The sequence below is a fragment of the Serinus canaria genome, chromosome 8, assembly GCF_022539315.1.
Source record: "Serinus canaria isolate serCan28SL12 chromosome 8, serCan2020, whole genome shotgun sequence".
Taxonomy (NCBI): domain Eukaryota; kingdom Metazoa; phylum Chordata; class Aves; order Passeriformes; family Fringillidae; genus Serinus; species Serinus canaria.
In genome coordinates, this window is record NC_066322.1 from 9,565,103 (window position 1) to 9,580,658 (window position 15,556).

General features: G+C 54.3%; 2 protein-coding genes across 2 annotated transcripts in view; both read left to right on the forward strand.

Annotated features, from left to right (window-relative positions):
- Window positions 1-133: 133 nt before the first annotated feature.
- Window positions 134-8,558, forward strand: LOC103815169 (E3 ubiquitin-protein ligase HECTD3). The gene is made up of 21 exons (XM_050977155.1): window positions 134-600; window positions 678-838; window positions 1,371-1,463; window positions 1,903-2,035; window positions 2,407-2,522; window positions 2,787-2,900; window positions 3,975-4,057; window positions 4,295-4,460; window positions 4,816-4,897; window positions 5,154-5,336; window positions 5,429-5,478; window positions 5,598-5,662; window positions 5,902-6,005; window positions 6,253-6,372; window positions 6,494-6,583; window positions 6,676-6,882; window positions 7,135-7,264; window positions 7,644-7,718; window positions 7,974-8,055; window positions 8,150-8,221; window positions 8,390-8,558. Exons 1-21 carry the CDS (start codon window positions 283-285, stop codon window positions 8,472-8,474), a joined length of 2,529 nt encoding a protein of 842 aa, XP_050833112.1. The 5' UTR covers window positions 134-282; the 3' UTR covers window positions 8,475-8,558.
- A 454-nt stretch (window positions 8,559-9,012) lies between these two features.
- EIF2B3 (eukaryotic translation initiation factor 2B subunit gamma) overlaps window positions 9,013-15,556 on the forward strand; it is a 105,121-nt gene continuing 98,577 nt past the window's right edge. The window contains exons 1-2 of the mRNA XM_009088668.4: window positions 9,013-9,302; window positions 12,384-12,523. Of these exons, the coding sequence (XP_009086916.1) occupies window positions 9,155-9,302; window positions 12,384-12,523 (288 nt within the window). The 5' untranslated portion in view covers window positions 9,013-9,154. The remainder of the gene's footprint in view (window positions 9,303-12,383; window positions 12,524-15,556) is intronic.

A 15,556-nucleotide genomic window follows, 5' to 3' on the forward strand; every position in this document is an offset into this window, starting at 1 on the left:
GTAACTGAGTCACATCTTGGCAAAGGGGGCCCGGAGCCGGAGAACGGAGCGCCTGCGGCCCGAAAGTGATGAAGAAGCGCTGGGCGTGCCCGGGGCACGGGCGGAGCGGGACCTGCCCGGCGTGGAGGCGGCAGCTGGGAAGTGAGGGCTGCCCGAGGCGGGGCGGTGCCGGAGGGAGGCGGGCGCGGTGGCTCCGCCGGAGGCGCCCCGGCCCGGCGGGCGCTCCAGGGCGGGCACGGTCGGGGCGCAGCGCAGCGGCGCGGAGCCGGTGCCCGGAGCGCCATGAGGGCAGGCGGGGAAGCGCCGCACCAGGTGCTGGGCCGGCTGCGGTTCCTGCTGCAGTGCAGCGAGTGCTTCCGCCGCGCCCGGGCGCTGCCCGCCGCGCTCTGCTACGTGCCGCGGGAGGTGCAGTACAAGATCTGCAAGGACCCCTCGGCCGCCGCCGCTCGCAGCCTGCTCAGCGTGTGGGACAGCCCGGGGCCGGCGCGGGGCGGCAAGCGGGCGGCGCGGGCCACGATCGAGGTGCGGAAGGGCGGCTGCCTGCGCGCCACCGGCGAGGAGTACTGCAACAGCGCCGGGCTCTGGGTCAAGCTCAGCAAGGTAACAGGGTGCGGCACCGGGAGCCACCCGGGCATGCCGGATCCCGACGGTGTTGACGGGACGGGATGTGCCTTCAGGAGCAGCTGGAGGAGCACACGGGCACCCGTGACTTGTCGGAGGGATGGGTCCTGGCGCAGAGGTTCGGAGAGGGAGGAGATAAATTAGTCCCGGTTGATTCCGAACAGAGGATCCGGTGTCAGCACCAAACGCTGGGGGTTGATTACAGACCTGCTGTCAGGTATGGCCCCGGACAGGAACTGGGCTTTGGGCGCTGGAGACGCGTGTGACCGGTCCCCACAGAGGACATGCAACCCATCCCTCCCAAATCCTGTGGGCACGCCCAGCACAGGCTACTCACTCCCTCCAGCGCAGGTGGGACCCATCCCCGCCGAGCACCGGCGGGCAGGTGGGTGCTCCCTCGGAGATTAATCCTGTTTGCTTGTGGCAGCACCCGCAAAGAATAAAGATGATACCTGGGGCGTTCTGAGTCATTTGAATTTGGTCTGAGCAATGACACAGAGGTAGTGCAGTGATCAGATAGCTCAAATTTTATTTTTCTGATGGAAGGTCATGTGCAGGGTGGGATTCCCCTGCCTTGTCCCAGCCTGTACCCGGGTGCAGGGACACTCACCCTTCCCATAGCTGTTCCTGGGTGTCCCCCCGCAGTGCCCCACTACTGATGACTACACTTCAGGCTAAGGCAGTTATGGACACACTGAGCACTGACACATCTTTTCCATTGTGTGTCTCCTCCGCCCCTGCTGCTCAAGCTGGGAACAAGTGGTGGACCTGACGTATTCCATGCGCCTTGGAGAGATGCCCAGGCTCATAGAGCAGGATGAGGTCGCCGTGCAGAAGTTTCGGTATGAATGCATCTCCTGGAGCAGGGCTCCAGCATCCTGAGGGGCTGCTGGCCAGGGCCTGGACGTGCCTGAAGGGCCAGGACTTGCTTCAGGGTCTGGAGAGGGGAGGATGAGTAAGAGTGCCATGAGATGCCTTTTACCTTGGTACCTCGGCACTGCTCAAGCGAAGATGGCCTTTGCTCCACGGACCATTGGAGTGATTTGTGTGCTGCTATTCCCACTGGGCTGGAGTGGCCATTAGTACCTGGTGTGCTGGTGATGAGATAGAGCCATGCCATCTGTCTGCTGCAGGGACAGTGGCCTGGCACCATGTCAGTTTGGTGGCCGTGAGACACTGCAGCCAGTCTCAGCTGGGGCTGGGGCTCCTGCACGCTGCTGGTGGGCAGGTTTGGGGCACAGCCTGGTTTCCTCGTCCTGTTAACACAGAGACTCCCTGCAGGTCCGTGCCCCCAGGCTGGACCTACGAGCACGATATGGAGCTGGGGCGCTTCCTGTACGATCACAGGGAGAAGCTGCAGTGTGCGGACTGCACCAAGGAACATATCAACAGCATCGAGGTCTCCTCACACGTGGTGCGTAGTGGGGCTCCTCTGCAGCCTCAAATCACCACAAGACACGTGAGCATCAGCACAGATGTGGGGTGGAGTGGCCAGCTGTGGCTGTCCGCTCTGTGAGGGGCAGGGGATGGTGGGGGGGTTTTGCTGCTCTAGCAAAGCTGTTGGGAGTTGGGTGTTGGGGTCAAAACCCCATTGTGTCTCTGGGGCACTAGGGGTCCACAGCCACGCCCAGTTTGCTATGTCAGGGAGCTGCCATCCACCCACAGCCTAACAAAGCAAGGGGCCTGTTCCTGACCTCCTCTGGACCCACAAAACACATCTCAGAGGAGGCCATGGCATCTCGAAGGATGCTCATCTCCCTCCCTCTGCTCACTGCACCCTTGCAGGAGGATTGTGTTGCAGCCCATCTGACAGACAACCAGACATACACCTTCTGGGAGAGCAGCGGGCCCCCGGGGCAGCACTGGGTGCGGCTCAACATGAAGAAAGGCATCATTGTCAAGTGAGACCTCGGGGTGTCCCTCCATGCCAACAGCTGTGCCAGGGAAGGGCAGGGTGCCAGGCAAAGCACCATCTTCCTCTTCAACCCAGCTTTCCCCCTGCTGCAGCTGGGGATGTGGGGTTGAGGTGGGGGACAGCTGCTGCCAAAGGCACCCCAGGAAGGCACAGCTTTTCCCCAGGCCTGGGACAACTCCTGGGGGCACCTCTGGGCCCAGGCAGCTCATGAGGGGAGGACAATGCTGTTCCTTGCTCTTCTCACCCCCAGGAGGCTGTGGCTGATGCTGGATGGGCAGTCCAACTCCCATGTACCCAGGCGAGTGGCTGTGTATGGGGGAACACGGAGCAGACTTCAGCACCTGAGAACAGTCCTAATTAACGAGTGAGTAATGAGTGAGGAGCAGCCTGTTCCCAGCTTGTGCCAAAGTCCTGAGCTGTCTCTGCATCCTGAGCAGATATTAAGGATGGGGCTGGGGTTGGTTCTGAGTGACTTGCCAGTGACAGTGGCTCTCTGAGGGTTGGAACTCTCTGGGTGCAGGCTGCATCTGCTCCCACAAGTGTGGTGGTCCCTTGCTTCCATGTGCCAGTCAAATGTCTTAATCTCCTCTCCTGCTCCTCACCCATGCTGCAGCAGCTGGTCTGCAGCGTGCTTCCTTCTGCCTGGTGACTTTGGTGGTCTTTTTGCCTCTTCCTCCTCACTTCTGGAACACACACCACTGCTGCCACCTTCCTGAGCATCTCTGCCATGCTGTAGCCAGGAAATCCTGGGATGCCTCACCTCTCTATCTTCACCTGGGCCCTGAACACCCTTCTCAAGGCAGCCAGGGGCTTACACAGGGGTGCAAAGGTCTCCTTCACCTTCCCCCCAAACGTGCCTGTTTGATGTTTTCTGGCTGAGCAGTGAAATCTGTCTCTGAAGAAGCACCCATGAGACTGCAGAGCTGTCCTTTGCAGTGGCAGAGCCAGCTCCTCACTGCCTCTGAATGCCTGCAGTTTTTTCCCCATGGGCTCACAGGACTTTGATGGGACTTTGACAAGGCTTTGAAAATACACTTAGTAAATTGCTCATTTACACAAATCCGCGTTTCTTTCAAAAACACACCACCCTTGCATGACCAATTCTGCTTGAAGGATGGTTCTGCCCTTGTGAGATGTGCTGGGACCCCCAAGAGCAGTGACTTGCTCTCAGCCGTCTTGTCTTTCTGTGCTGCTTTGAATTTGTGCTCTTTTCTGGCTTTTTGGATGCGGCTTCCACCTTCTCCAGAACGTCTCTGTGCCTCTGACAGCCTCTTCTCTGCTTGGGCACCTCCTGCCACAGTCCTGGTGAGGTGGGGGGGCTTTTGCATGGGTAGAAGCACACCCTTGGCTGGGGAGCCAGAGTGGCCTGTGCCTTGCTGGCCACTTCACCATTGTCTGTGCCTCATGGCTCTGCCATCTCCCTCCATGCTGTGTGCAGGAACAGCTACCAGAATGTCTGCATCCTCCGTGACATGAAAACCCACATGCCCGTGCTGGAGATTCGCTTCCTGGAGTGCCGGGGTGAGCCTGTGCACTCAGACTGTGGCTGCCAGCCCAGCCTGTCCCTAAAACCACAGCTAGTCCTGACCCTGCGGCTCTTCCTACCACACTTGCTGCTTTTTGGGATCTGCTGGTGGGGAGGCTGAGGAATGAGCTTCGTATGAGATGCTGCAGGTGCTGGGAGCACCTCGCCTCTTGTTGCAGCGTCCAGGCCATGCTGGCTGCAGCACACGCAGCGTCGCTGTTCTTTCTCGGCAGACCAAGGGTACAATGTCCGTCTGCAGGGGATTAAGATCATGTCCTTCTGGGAGTGGGACCTGATCCTGAATGCTGACATGTTCCAGCCAGCCCGGCTGGTTCGCTACCCTCTCCTGGAAGGGGTGGATGCCGACGTGCTGTACCGGCGAGCTGTGCTCATCCAGAGGTACGGCACAGGGATGCCCCGGTTCCTGCAGTGATCTCAGAGCCAAAAAGCACAGTGCCTTGACCTGCAGGGCAGCGCCAGGCTGGGGTCAGCACTGGCCCCGCAGAGACCCTCTGCAGTGATTTAGCTGCAGTGCAGCAGCATGGGCTGGGCTGCCCTTGTTTGCAGCAATTTTTTGGGAAATGAAATAAAGTGCTTGGACAGAGGGGGCTGGGTGGGTGCTCCAGGGTGCTCCCCTGGTGTCTGATGTGCCTTGATGGGCTGGAGGGACCCATGTGCAGGGAGCACAGTGCCCAGGGGTTGTGGCGAAATGCCGCTCTCCTGCAGCCTCACACAGCTTCTCTCCTGTCTCCAGGTTTGTCCAGCTCCTGGAAAGTGTCCTGTGTTACCTGATCCCCCTCTCTGAGGACAGCATCGGCACCTTCAATGTGCTCAGGGTGAGCACGTGCCAGGCTTCCCTGGGATGGTGCCATGAGGGGCATCTCCTCGCAAGTTCAGGTTTTCTGGGGGCTATAGTGTTTCCTCCTTATCCAGTGGGGACAGACCAGCTCAGGGCTGAGAACTGCCATGTTTGGCATTTCCTCAGGGATGGAGGAGCATCCCCTGTGACACCAGGGCTGACTTGAGCAGTGGAAAAGACAGCAGGTGGTGGCAGGGTCAGACCTCTAACAATCCCTGCTTGTCCCTTGCTAGAGCATGAAGCCATTCCTGCTGCTGTCCAAGAAGAGTAAGGCCCTCATTGCCCACTGTCTGCAGTCCTCAGAGAGCTCTGCTCCTCACAGCCTGCCTAAGCTCATCATCAACAGGCTCCTGGCCCAGGAGCACCGTGCCAACCCTGCGCTGGACCCCAGCTGTAGGAACGCCATCTTCACCCAGGTACGGCCCCACCACGCCCTGTGCCAAGTACCTGTCACTTCAGCAGGTATCTTACCCCCATCTCATCCCCTTTCTGCTCTACTACTTTCCAGCTGTATGAAGGGCTCAGATCTTCCAAGAACAATCAGCCCCTGGACTACAGGTAGGTCTTCAGTGTCATATTTGTGGGGTGTCATTTCCCCTGAGCAGGGTGCAAAGGGATCAAGGTGCTGCTGGTATGCTCGGAGGAGGGATGTGCATGGGGCTGTTGCTTTCCCACAGGTGGCCCCTGACCTACAGCCAGTGGTGGGAGTGCGATTTCATCACTGAGGGCATCATTGACAATGGTGAGAGCTCTTCCCTGGTGTCTCGTGTGTAGGGGTGCAGCTCAGTGGGTGCCCACGCTGTGCCAGCTGCTCTGGGAGAGGCAGCCCCCTGCTCTGCAAACATTAGATCATCCCTGTATCTCCCCTACCCATCAGTGCTGCTGCTGCTGCCCCAGGGAGAGGAGCAGCTTGGCCAGATACTGTGGCTCAGTGTCTGGCCCTGTGTATCAGGCACTAACCATCCTCTGCCCCCCCTGCAGGCGGTGGCTTTCGGGACAGTCTGTCAGATGTGTCAGAGGAACTGTGTCCCAGCTCCAGCGATGTCCCGGTGCCTCTGCCATTCTTTGTGCGCACTTCCAATCAGGTTTGGCATCCCACAGCCTGCCTGTCCAGGCCGGGGGAGTCAGTCAGCAGAGCCTGGGGCGTTACCCCTACCTTAATGCTTGCAGGGCTCTTGGCTGGGGGAACTGTGCTTGTACCTGGGTGGTGGAGATCTCCTGGAGGGGTGTAGAGGGCAGGAGAGGCAGGTGGAGGGGTGAATGTGGGGGAGGCTGCAGGAGAGACCAGGCTGGGCTTGTCACGTCTCTGTGTCCTAAGAGTCTCTCGCACAGGCTAACAGCAGCAGTGACACCAGGGACATGTATGTCCCCAACCCCTCCTGCAAGGACTTCCCCAAGTATGAGTGGATCGGGCAGCTGATGGGAGCAGCCCTGAGGAGCAAGGAGTTTCTGGTGAGCACAGCAGAGCCTTCCTGAGGGGGCTTGGCAGGGACCACACTGTCTTGGGCAGAGGGGCTGCCCATGGGTGAAGAAGAGACAGGAAAAGAATGCTTATGTCCACTCCTTTTGGCAGATCCTGTCTTTGCCAGCGCTGGTGTGGAAGCAGCTGGCAGGGGAGGAGGTCAGCTGGAGCAAGGACTTTGCCACTGTGGACTCAGAGCTGGTGAGCAGGGCCGGGTGCTGGCAGGGCAGCGCTGTGCTCTCTCATGGCTGCTCTGGCTCCACTGTGGTGGCTATTGCTCATTTGGATTGCAGGTGAAGCTGCTGGAGGTGCTGGAGAGGGTGGACAAGGAAGGCTTTGAGTTCATGTTTGGCAGAGAGTTGACCTACACCACAGTGCTGAGTGACCAGCGCATGGTGGAGCTGATCCCCAACGGCAGCAACACCGCTGTGCGCTATGAGGACCGCAAGGAGTTCATCCGCCTGGTGCAAAAGGCTCGGCTGGAGGAGAGCAAGGAGCAGGTGACACTGTCCCCCGGGGCTGACAGGGCTGCAAGGGGACCCTGCTCCTGTGGCAAGATGTCCTGGTACTTGTGGGACTAGTGGTTGCCAGCTCCACTTGGGTAGCTTCTTTGTGCATCCCATGCCCAGGATGTCTGTGTGCCCTGGGGAATCGCTTTTGGGATCCTGTGGTTGCTGTACCCAGAGCCCTAGGTGGCTGCCTGGGGCTCAGATCCACTGTGGTGACATGGAGCCCGTCCTGTGTCCCCACAGATTGCTGCCATACGTGCTGGGCTGCTCCGTGTGGTGCCCCAGCCTGTGCTGGACCTGCTCACCTGGCAGCAGATGGAGAAGAGGATCTGCGGGGAGCCGGAGATCACAGCGGCTGAGCTACAGAAGTTCAGTAAGTCACAGGACCAGCCCAGAGCTGCTCCCTGCCCTCCAGAAGGGCAGGGGATCCCCTTGATAATGCTTGTCCTGCACATGCATCCTCTCATGGCGTGCCTGAGAGCCTGGGGGAGGATTAGGTAGAGGGTCCCTGGATGCTTCAGGTTTAGCAGCACACCCCACTCCGGTCCATCTGGGCTTAGCTGCTATGGTGAGGTGAGTGGCCACTCTGCAAACTAGGACCTCTGTTTCTCCACCCACCATGACACAAAGTGCTGGTCCCACTCAGGGGTGCCAGGGGCTCTCATGGGCTCACTGAGGAGCAGAGGGTCTCCTCCTTTTCTTTTGCTTTGCTGGGAGTTTCTAATTAAGCCATTGCACATTCTTTGTCGCAGTCAAGTTTGAGGACTTCCCCCCTGATGATACCCGTATCCAGTATTTCTTGGAGGCACTCAACAACTTCACCAGTGGTGAGTGACCCCAAGCCTTTACCTGTTCTTCATGTGCAGTAGGACAGGCTGGGGTATGGGGTACCCACTGCCCTGTGCCCCAGGGGCACTCACCAGGTGCTCCCCTGGGAAGCGGCTGGGGTCATCCCACCCAGCCCTTCCTGGGATTCTGAGAGGATCCCTTAGCTTTGCCCCGTGCTCCTGGGGTGATTCTGCAAGGCAGATCTTGCTGGGACAGCCCTGTCCCTGAGACCTGAGCTCTGTCCTTCCCCTCAGAGGATCTCAGCCATTTCCTCAAGTTTGTCACCGGCCGGAGCCGCCTCCCAGTTCAGATCATTGTCTACCCGGAAAGGTCAAAGTGAGTCCATCCTGCCTGGGGTCCCTGTGCCATGCTGGGGTCCCCACATGATGTCAGGTTGCTGTGCTGGGGTCTGACTCTCCTTTCTCCCAAGCTTGGATGCGCTGGATCTAATGCCACTGGCCTGCACATGCTCCTGCACCTTCTTGTTGCCCAACTATTCCTCGTGAGTTGAGCTGGGGATAGAGATGCGCCCTACTCCCTGGGGCTAGTGTTGGGGTTCCCACGAAGATTCCCCAGGCCTTCCCCTGGGGGATGTCCAGGCAGGCGTGGGGAGGGAAGCCTGACGTTTTCTGTGGCCATCGTGGCTGTGACCTGGCCTTCCCCCTGCCAGGGCCAAGGTCTGCGAGGAGCTGCTGCGCTACGCCGTGTACAACTGCATGTCCATCGACACCGACAAGGACCCCTGGGATGAATGAGACCGCCATGTGCCCATGCCGTGGGAGCCTCGGGGGCACTGGATTTAATAAAACTGCAGGGCCAGATCCTGCTGTCCTGGCCCAGGTGCTCTTTGTGTCTGTGCTTCTCTAGGTCGGGGACTGCAGCTGGAAGGGTCAGACTGGCACTGGCCGCTGGGTGCTGCCCGCACAGGCTCCTGCGGGGTGGAGAGCGTGGGGGCAGGGAGCGCTGTGAGTCCTGTCCCTTCTCTGGACATGGCGTGGGGAGCACAGCTGCGAAATGACCCCCAGTGTCCCCAGTACACCGCACACACAGAGCCCCCAGTGTCCCCCCAGTGTCCCCCATTACCCCTGAAGTTCTCCCCGCGGCCGGCTGGGGGCGCTATTCCACAGAGCGCCCCACGCCGCTGGGCGGGGATCTATAACTCGGCGCTCGGCAGCGCGGCGTCCCTTCGCTCGGTGTTCCTCTCGCCGTCCTGGCTGGGTGGCGGCCGCCCGCAGCCTACCGGGGAGGCGGATCGATTCTATCGGCGCTCGCCCGCGATCGACGCTCTCGGCTGTCCGCGCGCAGGCGCAGTGCGGCCGCGCCGCCATTGCTGCGCTGTCAGTGCCGGGAGTGGTCACCGGGAGCGGAGCCGTGAAGCGGCCTTGTCCCAGCTGCCCCTGTGAGGCCCTGCTTCTCTGTATCACTCCGCCGCACGATGGAGTTCCAGGCCGTGGTGATGGCGGCCGGAGGCGGCTCCCGCATGACGGACCTGACCTCCAGCATCCCGAAGCCGCTGCTCCCGGTGGGAAACCGGCCCCTGCTCTGGTACCCGCTGAACCTGCTGGAGCGCGCCGGCTTCGAAGGTGAGGCACGGCGGGCTCTGGGCCTGCTGACCCTGGTGACTGCGGACTCCCTCTGGTCACTACGAGCTGTCCTCTGTCACCGCCGCCGCTCCCGTCCGTTCTGCCGCCGTTCTGATGCCGTGTCGCAGGTGCCCTGTTGGAGGGGGCAGGTGCTGTAGCACGGCTCCCCTCTGCGCCGGTTTAGTGCTGAACGTGGTGGTGGTGCTGGTTGGTTGGATTTGATGATCTTCAAGATCTTTTCCAACACTGCAGCGACTCTGTGATCTGAGGCCTTTCCCAGCTCTGATGTCATTCCCTGGGTTGCTAACCTTGAGTCTCCCACGTTCCTTTCCCAGAGTCATTAATGCAGCAGGGTGAGAAGTGCAATCTCTCGGGGGTGCCTGGTGGTTTGTTGTTTCAGCCTGGCCCAGGGTCAGGGTTGCTGGCTCTGTCTGAGGCCTCAGTCCGTGTGGCCACAGCGGGGTGGGGATAATCGTGGTGCTCACCGGTGGGCTTTGTTTACACTGGGACTAAGGTGCTATTTAGTACCTGGTGAGCTTCTTCAGTATCTTCTGATTTTAGGCTTTTGTTCACCTTTTGAGTGCTGGACCAAATCTTTCTGTGGTGTTCCCCCAGCTTCTTCTAAGGCTTCTTCCTGACACCTTTCAAGCGTCCACATTTTTTGTGTTTGTGTTTGTCTTTTGCATTTCTTCTTCTCTGTTTTGTCTCTGTGATTATTCTGTACTTCATCCTGAGTCTGTGGCTTTCTTCCTGACTGTTTCTACCTTCTCTGAAAATGTAAAGATCAACTCATGATTATCTATGTTAGCTTCTTAGTATTTCAGTGTGAAGGAACAAAACTAAGAGCAGACTTTGCCTTTATTCTGTTTCATTAGAAAATCCTAAAGAACTTCCGTTCTTTGAATTTGTTTTTTGTTTGTTGAAATCTACATTCTGAATGTCTCCCTTCTTTGCCTGTTCTCCTGTCTCTCTTTTTTTTTCCCAATACTTTTATCCTGCAATGGAAATTTAGGTAGCTAATATCTTCAGTATAATCAGTATTGTGCTTTGTCTGGCTCTTTATTCAGAAATAACCATTTCCACTTGATGCTCTTGACCACTTGAACTGCCCCTCTGCACAGGCCTGGTGAGGCACGTCTGGAGTGCTGTGTCCAGTCCTGGCCCTTTCAGGACAGGAGGGACATGGAGCTCCTGGAGCAGGTCCAGTGGAGGGCAACAAAGATGATGAAAAGACGAGAACATCTCTCTTATGAGGAAATACTGAGGGAGCTGGGCCTGTTCAGCCTCAAGAAAACTGAGAGGGAACCTCAAAAAATTTCTATCAGTCTCTGAAGGGAGGTGTCAGAGGATGGACCGGGCTCTTCTCAGTGGTGCCAAGCAATGGTACAAGAGAAACCAGGCAGAAACTGATTCCCAGGAAGTTTGACCTGAACATGGGAAAAAACTTCTTTAACGTGCAGGTGGCTGAGCACTGGGACAGGCTGTCCAGAGGGGATGTGGGATCTCCCTCATTGGGGGTATCCCAGAGCCATCTGGACGCAATCCTGTGCAATGTGATTTGAGATGACCCTGCTTGAGCAGGGAGGTTGGACCAGATGACCCAGCGTGGTCCCTTCCATCCTGAACTGTGCTGTGACTCTATCATAGTGCTGCAGTCAGATCCTTCTCCTTTCTCACACGTAGTGCTTCAGCTTACCTGTCTCCAGTGAAAATGTGGACATGCAGGGTTGTGTTCAGTGAACACCTTCAGCTTCAGTGAGCAAACTGCCACCTTCCTGCTCCTTCCGTGCTTCACGCCATGACCAAGCTGTACATCCCTGTATGAAATGATCCAGTGGCATGACTTCTCTCCCTGGATGATTAGTTCCTCATACTTGCTTATGTCAGTAAGTAGGTGTTCCATAGGCTGACTCACCATGTCTCTTTTGCCCTAATTGCGAGTGCTTCATCTCTCCAAATATTTAGGAGGCCTTTGCCCAGCTCACCAGGTTTATGCTGAACTGTGTGAGCTTACAGCTTGTACCTGACACCAGTCCTCTCTTCATCAGTTAATTCTTTGCTGAATCCAAGGTGTGCTTTCAGTCCTTTTCTCTAGGTTCTTCAGCCTCTTTTGAATTCACACTGGCATCCAGTATGGGAGCGGAAGAGCAGCCATATCTCTGACACCAAAATGCCACACCAGTCCCATGTTTTTTTCTTTTTTCTTTTAATAGATTCAAGATTAAGCTTGATTGATGCAGATTTATTCCTGATGTGTCTTTATCTTGCCTATACTATTATTATAATTATTATTTATTATTTCCCATCATTCTCTGTTAAATTCCATGTGGAATACAATGTTATAGTGTTGAGGTGTTTTGAGGGGATATTTTAACTGGAAAATTTGATTATTGCTTTTCCTTCCTATTCTTAAGACTGGGGGAAAAGGTTTCTTGTCATCTTGTTTCCTCAGTGGTTTTTTTTGCAGAGCTTCTGTTCTCACATTCTTCATTTTGGAAAATATGCTTTCATGCCAGCATTGATTTCCTTCAAATACGCATTTATCCTTTTTCTTTTGTAGATGGAATGAGTTTGTTGCTCATATATTACTCCACTTTCTTGCCAAGCTGATGCTGAGAAATAGTTTAACCATTGTGTTGTAATAGTGTGGTTGGTGTTGTCCACAGAGGATTACGCAGGATTGGGGCAGCAAAAGACAAAGCTCTGAAGTGTTGGTGACATGAACACGGGGTCTCATTGCTCTGTTTGAGGACAACTGGTTCGAGGTTGCTGGTTAATGATAGAAGAAGTGGCTGCTCTGTCTTGCTAGCTCATGCCACACATGCATGCATCCCTTTCAGTGACAGCCTCCACCCAGCAACACAGGCAGATTGTTTGAGCTTTCATTAGAGTCGAATTCTTGTCTTGAAAAGTTACTGTTGCCAAAAGAGCTTGTCTGGGTGGGGAACCCAGTTATGTTACTCAAGCCTTTTGACAGTTCCATCAGACTTTCTAAATAAAAAAGTGGGTGTTTCCTATTTGCGATAAATATTATTTAGATTTTTTTTCTGCTTTGTCTCATCTCACTCTCCTTTGTCATAGAGGTCATTGTGATTACAAGGAAGGAAATACAGAAGATGCTAAACCTGGACACAAAAATGAAGCTTGATTTTGTGTGCGTCAGTGACAACATGGATATGGGTACAGCAGATTCGCTGAGGCATATTCACCAGAAAATTAAGGTATTACTGTCATTTGTAGAACTTCACTGGAAGTTATTTGTTTATATTTTTTTTGTTGTGTTGTACAGAGGGTCCTGTGTAGTGATTCTGTGCAGAACTGAATTTCCTGGTCTTCAAAAGAGCTGAATTTTGTAAAGGTCACCTCACAAGGGAACTCACACACAAGGGAACACACTCACTCACACTTGCGTACACACTCGTACACTACTCACACACTCAAGCATGCTACTCACACTTGTGCGCCCTTGCGCGCACTACTCACACACTCGTGCACTACTCACACTCGCTCCCTCTCACGCGTGCTCGCGCAACCTACTCACACTCACACTCGCGCTCGCTTGCTCACGCTATGCACACTCTCGCACATGCGTGCACGCTACTCACACTCACTTGCACTCATGCACGCTCGCGCGCCCTCACACACGCTCGTGCACTAGCTCATGCTCACGTCCACTCTTGCACACTCGCACCCGCTCAGTCGTTCCCGCGTGCACTCGTGGGCCCTCGATCAGTCACGCTCATGCTCATGTGTGCCCGCATGCACTCGCGGGCTAGCTCCTGCTCGCCTGCACTACTCATGCTCGCTCACGCTCTTGCATGCTCACGCCTGCTCGCACACACTCTTGCACACTCGTGCATCTTCTTGCACACTCGCCACACTTGTGCACACCCTTGCATGCTCGCTCACACTCTTGCACACTCACATCTCTTTTGCACACTCCCAATTTGCTATACGTTTTAAATTAAGGGGCTCTCAGGCAACAAAAATTATGGGAGCAAGAAATAAGAGTTCTTTAATAGGGAAGAAAAAAAAAAGGATAAAATAAAACAATGCAGTAAACTAAAACAACACTGACAGAGTCAGAACACAACCTGACACCCTGTGGGTCAGTGTGTTGGTAGCAGTCCACTTGGAATTGTGGCTGCAGCTCTCCTGCAGTGTCAGGTGTGGATCTGCTGGAACAGGGATCCTGTAGAAAACGGTGTAATCTTCCAGTGGAGAAGGATCCAGTGGAGAAGCTGTGCTGGTGTTCCAGAATCTGCAGATTATTTCTGGGTAGCAATGGTTGCCTCCTCCCTCTGGGCTCATATCTGCCAATGGGATGCTGTAGTTCTTATCAGTCATGAAGTGACTCAATAGCCTGTTATCAGCAGGTGTCCCCTCCTGAGAGAACAGTGATTGTGATCACTCAGACAGATAAGGACAAGTGCCCATTTGACATGAGACAGCTGCCATACAGATGGTGATAGAATACATCTTGCTTGCAAACTGGAACTACCAAGCAGAAAGATAGCACAGGCAAACAAGCCTGCCAAGGTTGGAATAAATAAATGTAATAAATAGCATATATCGCCCCATGCAGTTAATGGAATATATTGCCCTATGTAATAAGAGCAATATATTGTCCCATGCAATAAATGCAATATATAACCCCCATGCAATAAATGCAATATATAGCCCCCATGTAATAAGTGTGATATATTGCCCCATTAATTAAGTGTGATATATCGCCCCATGAAATAAATGCAGTATCTATAGCGCCCCATGTGATAAATGCAGTACAGAGCAACCCATGATATAAATGCAGTATCTTAAGTGCCCCCATGTGGTCAATGCAGTACATAGCAACCCCATATGATAACCGCAGTAGCTATAGCGCCCCCATGTGATCAATGCAGAACCTAGCACACTTATGTGATAAATGCAGTATCTATAGCGCCCCCATGTGATCAATGCAGTACATAGCACACCCATGAGATAAACTCAGTAGCTATAGTGCCCCCATGTGATCAATGCAGTACATAGCACCCCATGTGATAAATGCAGTATCTATAGCACCCCCATGTGATAACTGCAGTATCTATACCACCCCCTTGTGGTAAATGCAGTACATTGCACCCCATGTAATAAGTGCAATATATCGCCCCCCACATGCAATAAATGCAGTACCTATAGAACCCCCAAGTGATCAATGCAGTACATAGCAGCCTATTATGCTAAATGCAGTATCTCTAGCGCCCCCAAGTGATCAATGCAGGACATAGCAACCCATTATGCTACATGCAGTATCTATAGCTCCCCCATGTGTTAAATGCAGTATCAAGCACCCTTATGTGATAAACACAGTAGCTATAGCGCCTCCATGTGGTCAATGCAGTACATTGCACCCCCATGTGATAAATTCAGTATCTATAGCGCCCCCATGTGATCAATGCAGTACATAGCACACCCATGAGATAAACTCAGTAGCTATAGTGCCCCCATGTGATCAATGCAGTACATAGCACCCCATGTGATAAATACCGGATCTATAGTGCCCCCTTGTGGTAAATGCAGTACATTGCACCCCGTGTAATAAGTGAAATATATCGCCCCATGTAATAATTGAAATATATCGCCCCATGTAATAATTGAAATAGATCGCCCCATGTAATAAGTGGAATATATCGCCCCATGTAATAATTGAAATATATCGCCCCCACATGTAATAAGTGCACTATATCGCCCCCCACATTTAATAAGTGCAATATATCGCCTCCCCCACATCTAATAAATGCATTTTATATGTGCCCATCTGATAAATACAGTTGTTATAGCACCCCCAAGGGATCAATTCAGGACATAGCAGCTCATTATGCTAAATGCAGTATCTATAGCGCCCCCAAGTGGTCAATGCAGTACATTGCACCCCCCATGTGATAAATTTAGCATCCATAGCGCCCCCATGTGATTAATGCAGTACATAGCACCCTTGTATGATAACACAGTAGCTATAGGGCCCCCAAGTGGTCAATGCAGTACATTGCACCCCCATGTGATAAATTCAGTATCTATAGCGCCCCCATGTGATCAATGCAGTACCTAGCACACTTATGTGATAAACACAGTAGCTATAGCGCCGCCATGTGGTCAATGCAGTACATAGCACCCCATGTGATAAATTCTGTATCTATAGCGCCCCCCATGTGATCAATGCAGTACCTAGCACACTTATGTGATAAACACAGTAGCTATAGCGCCGCCATGTGGTC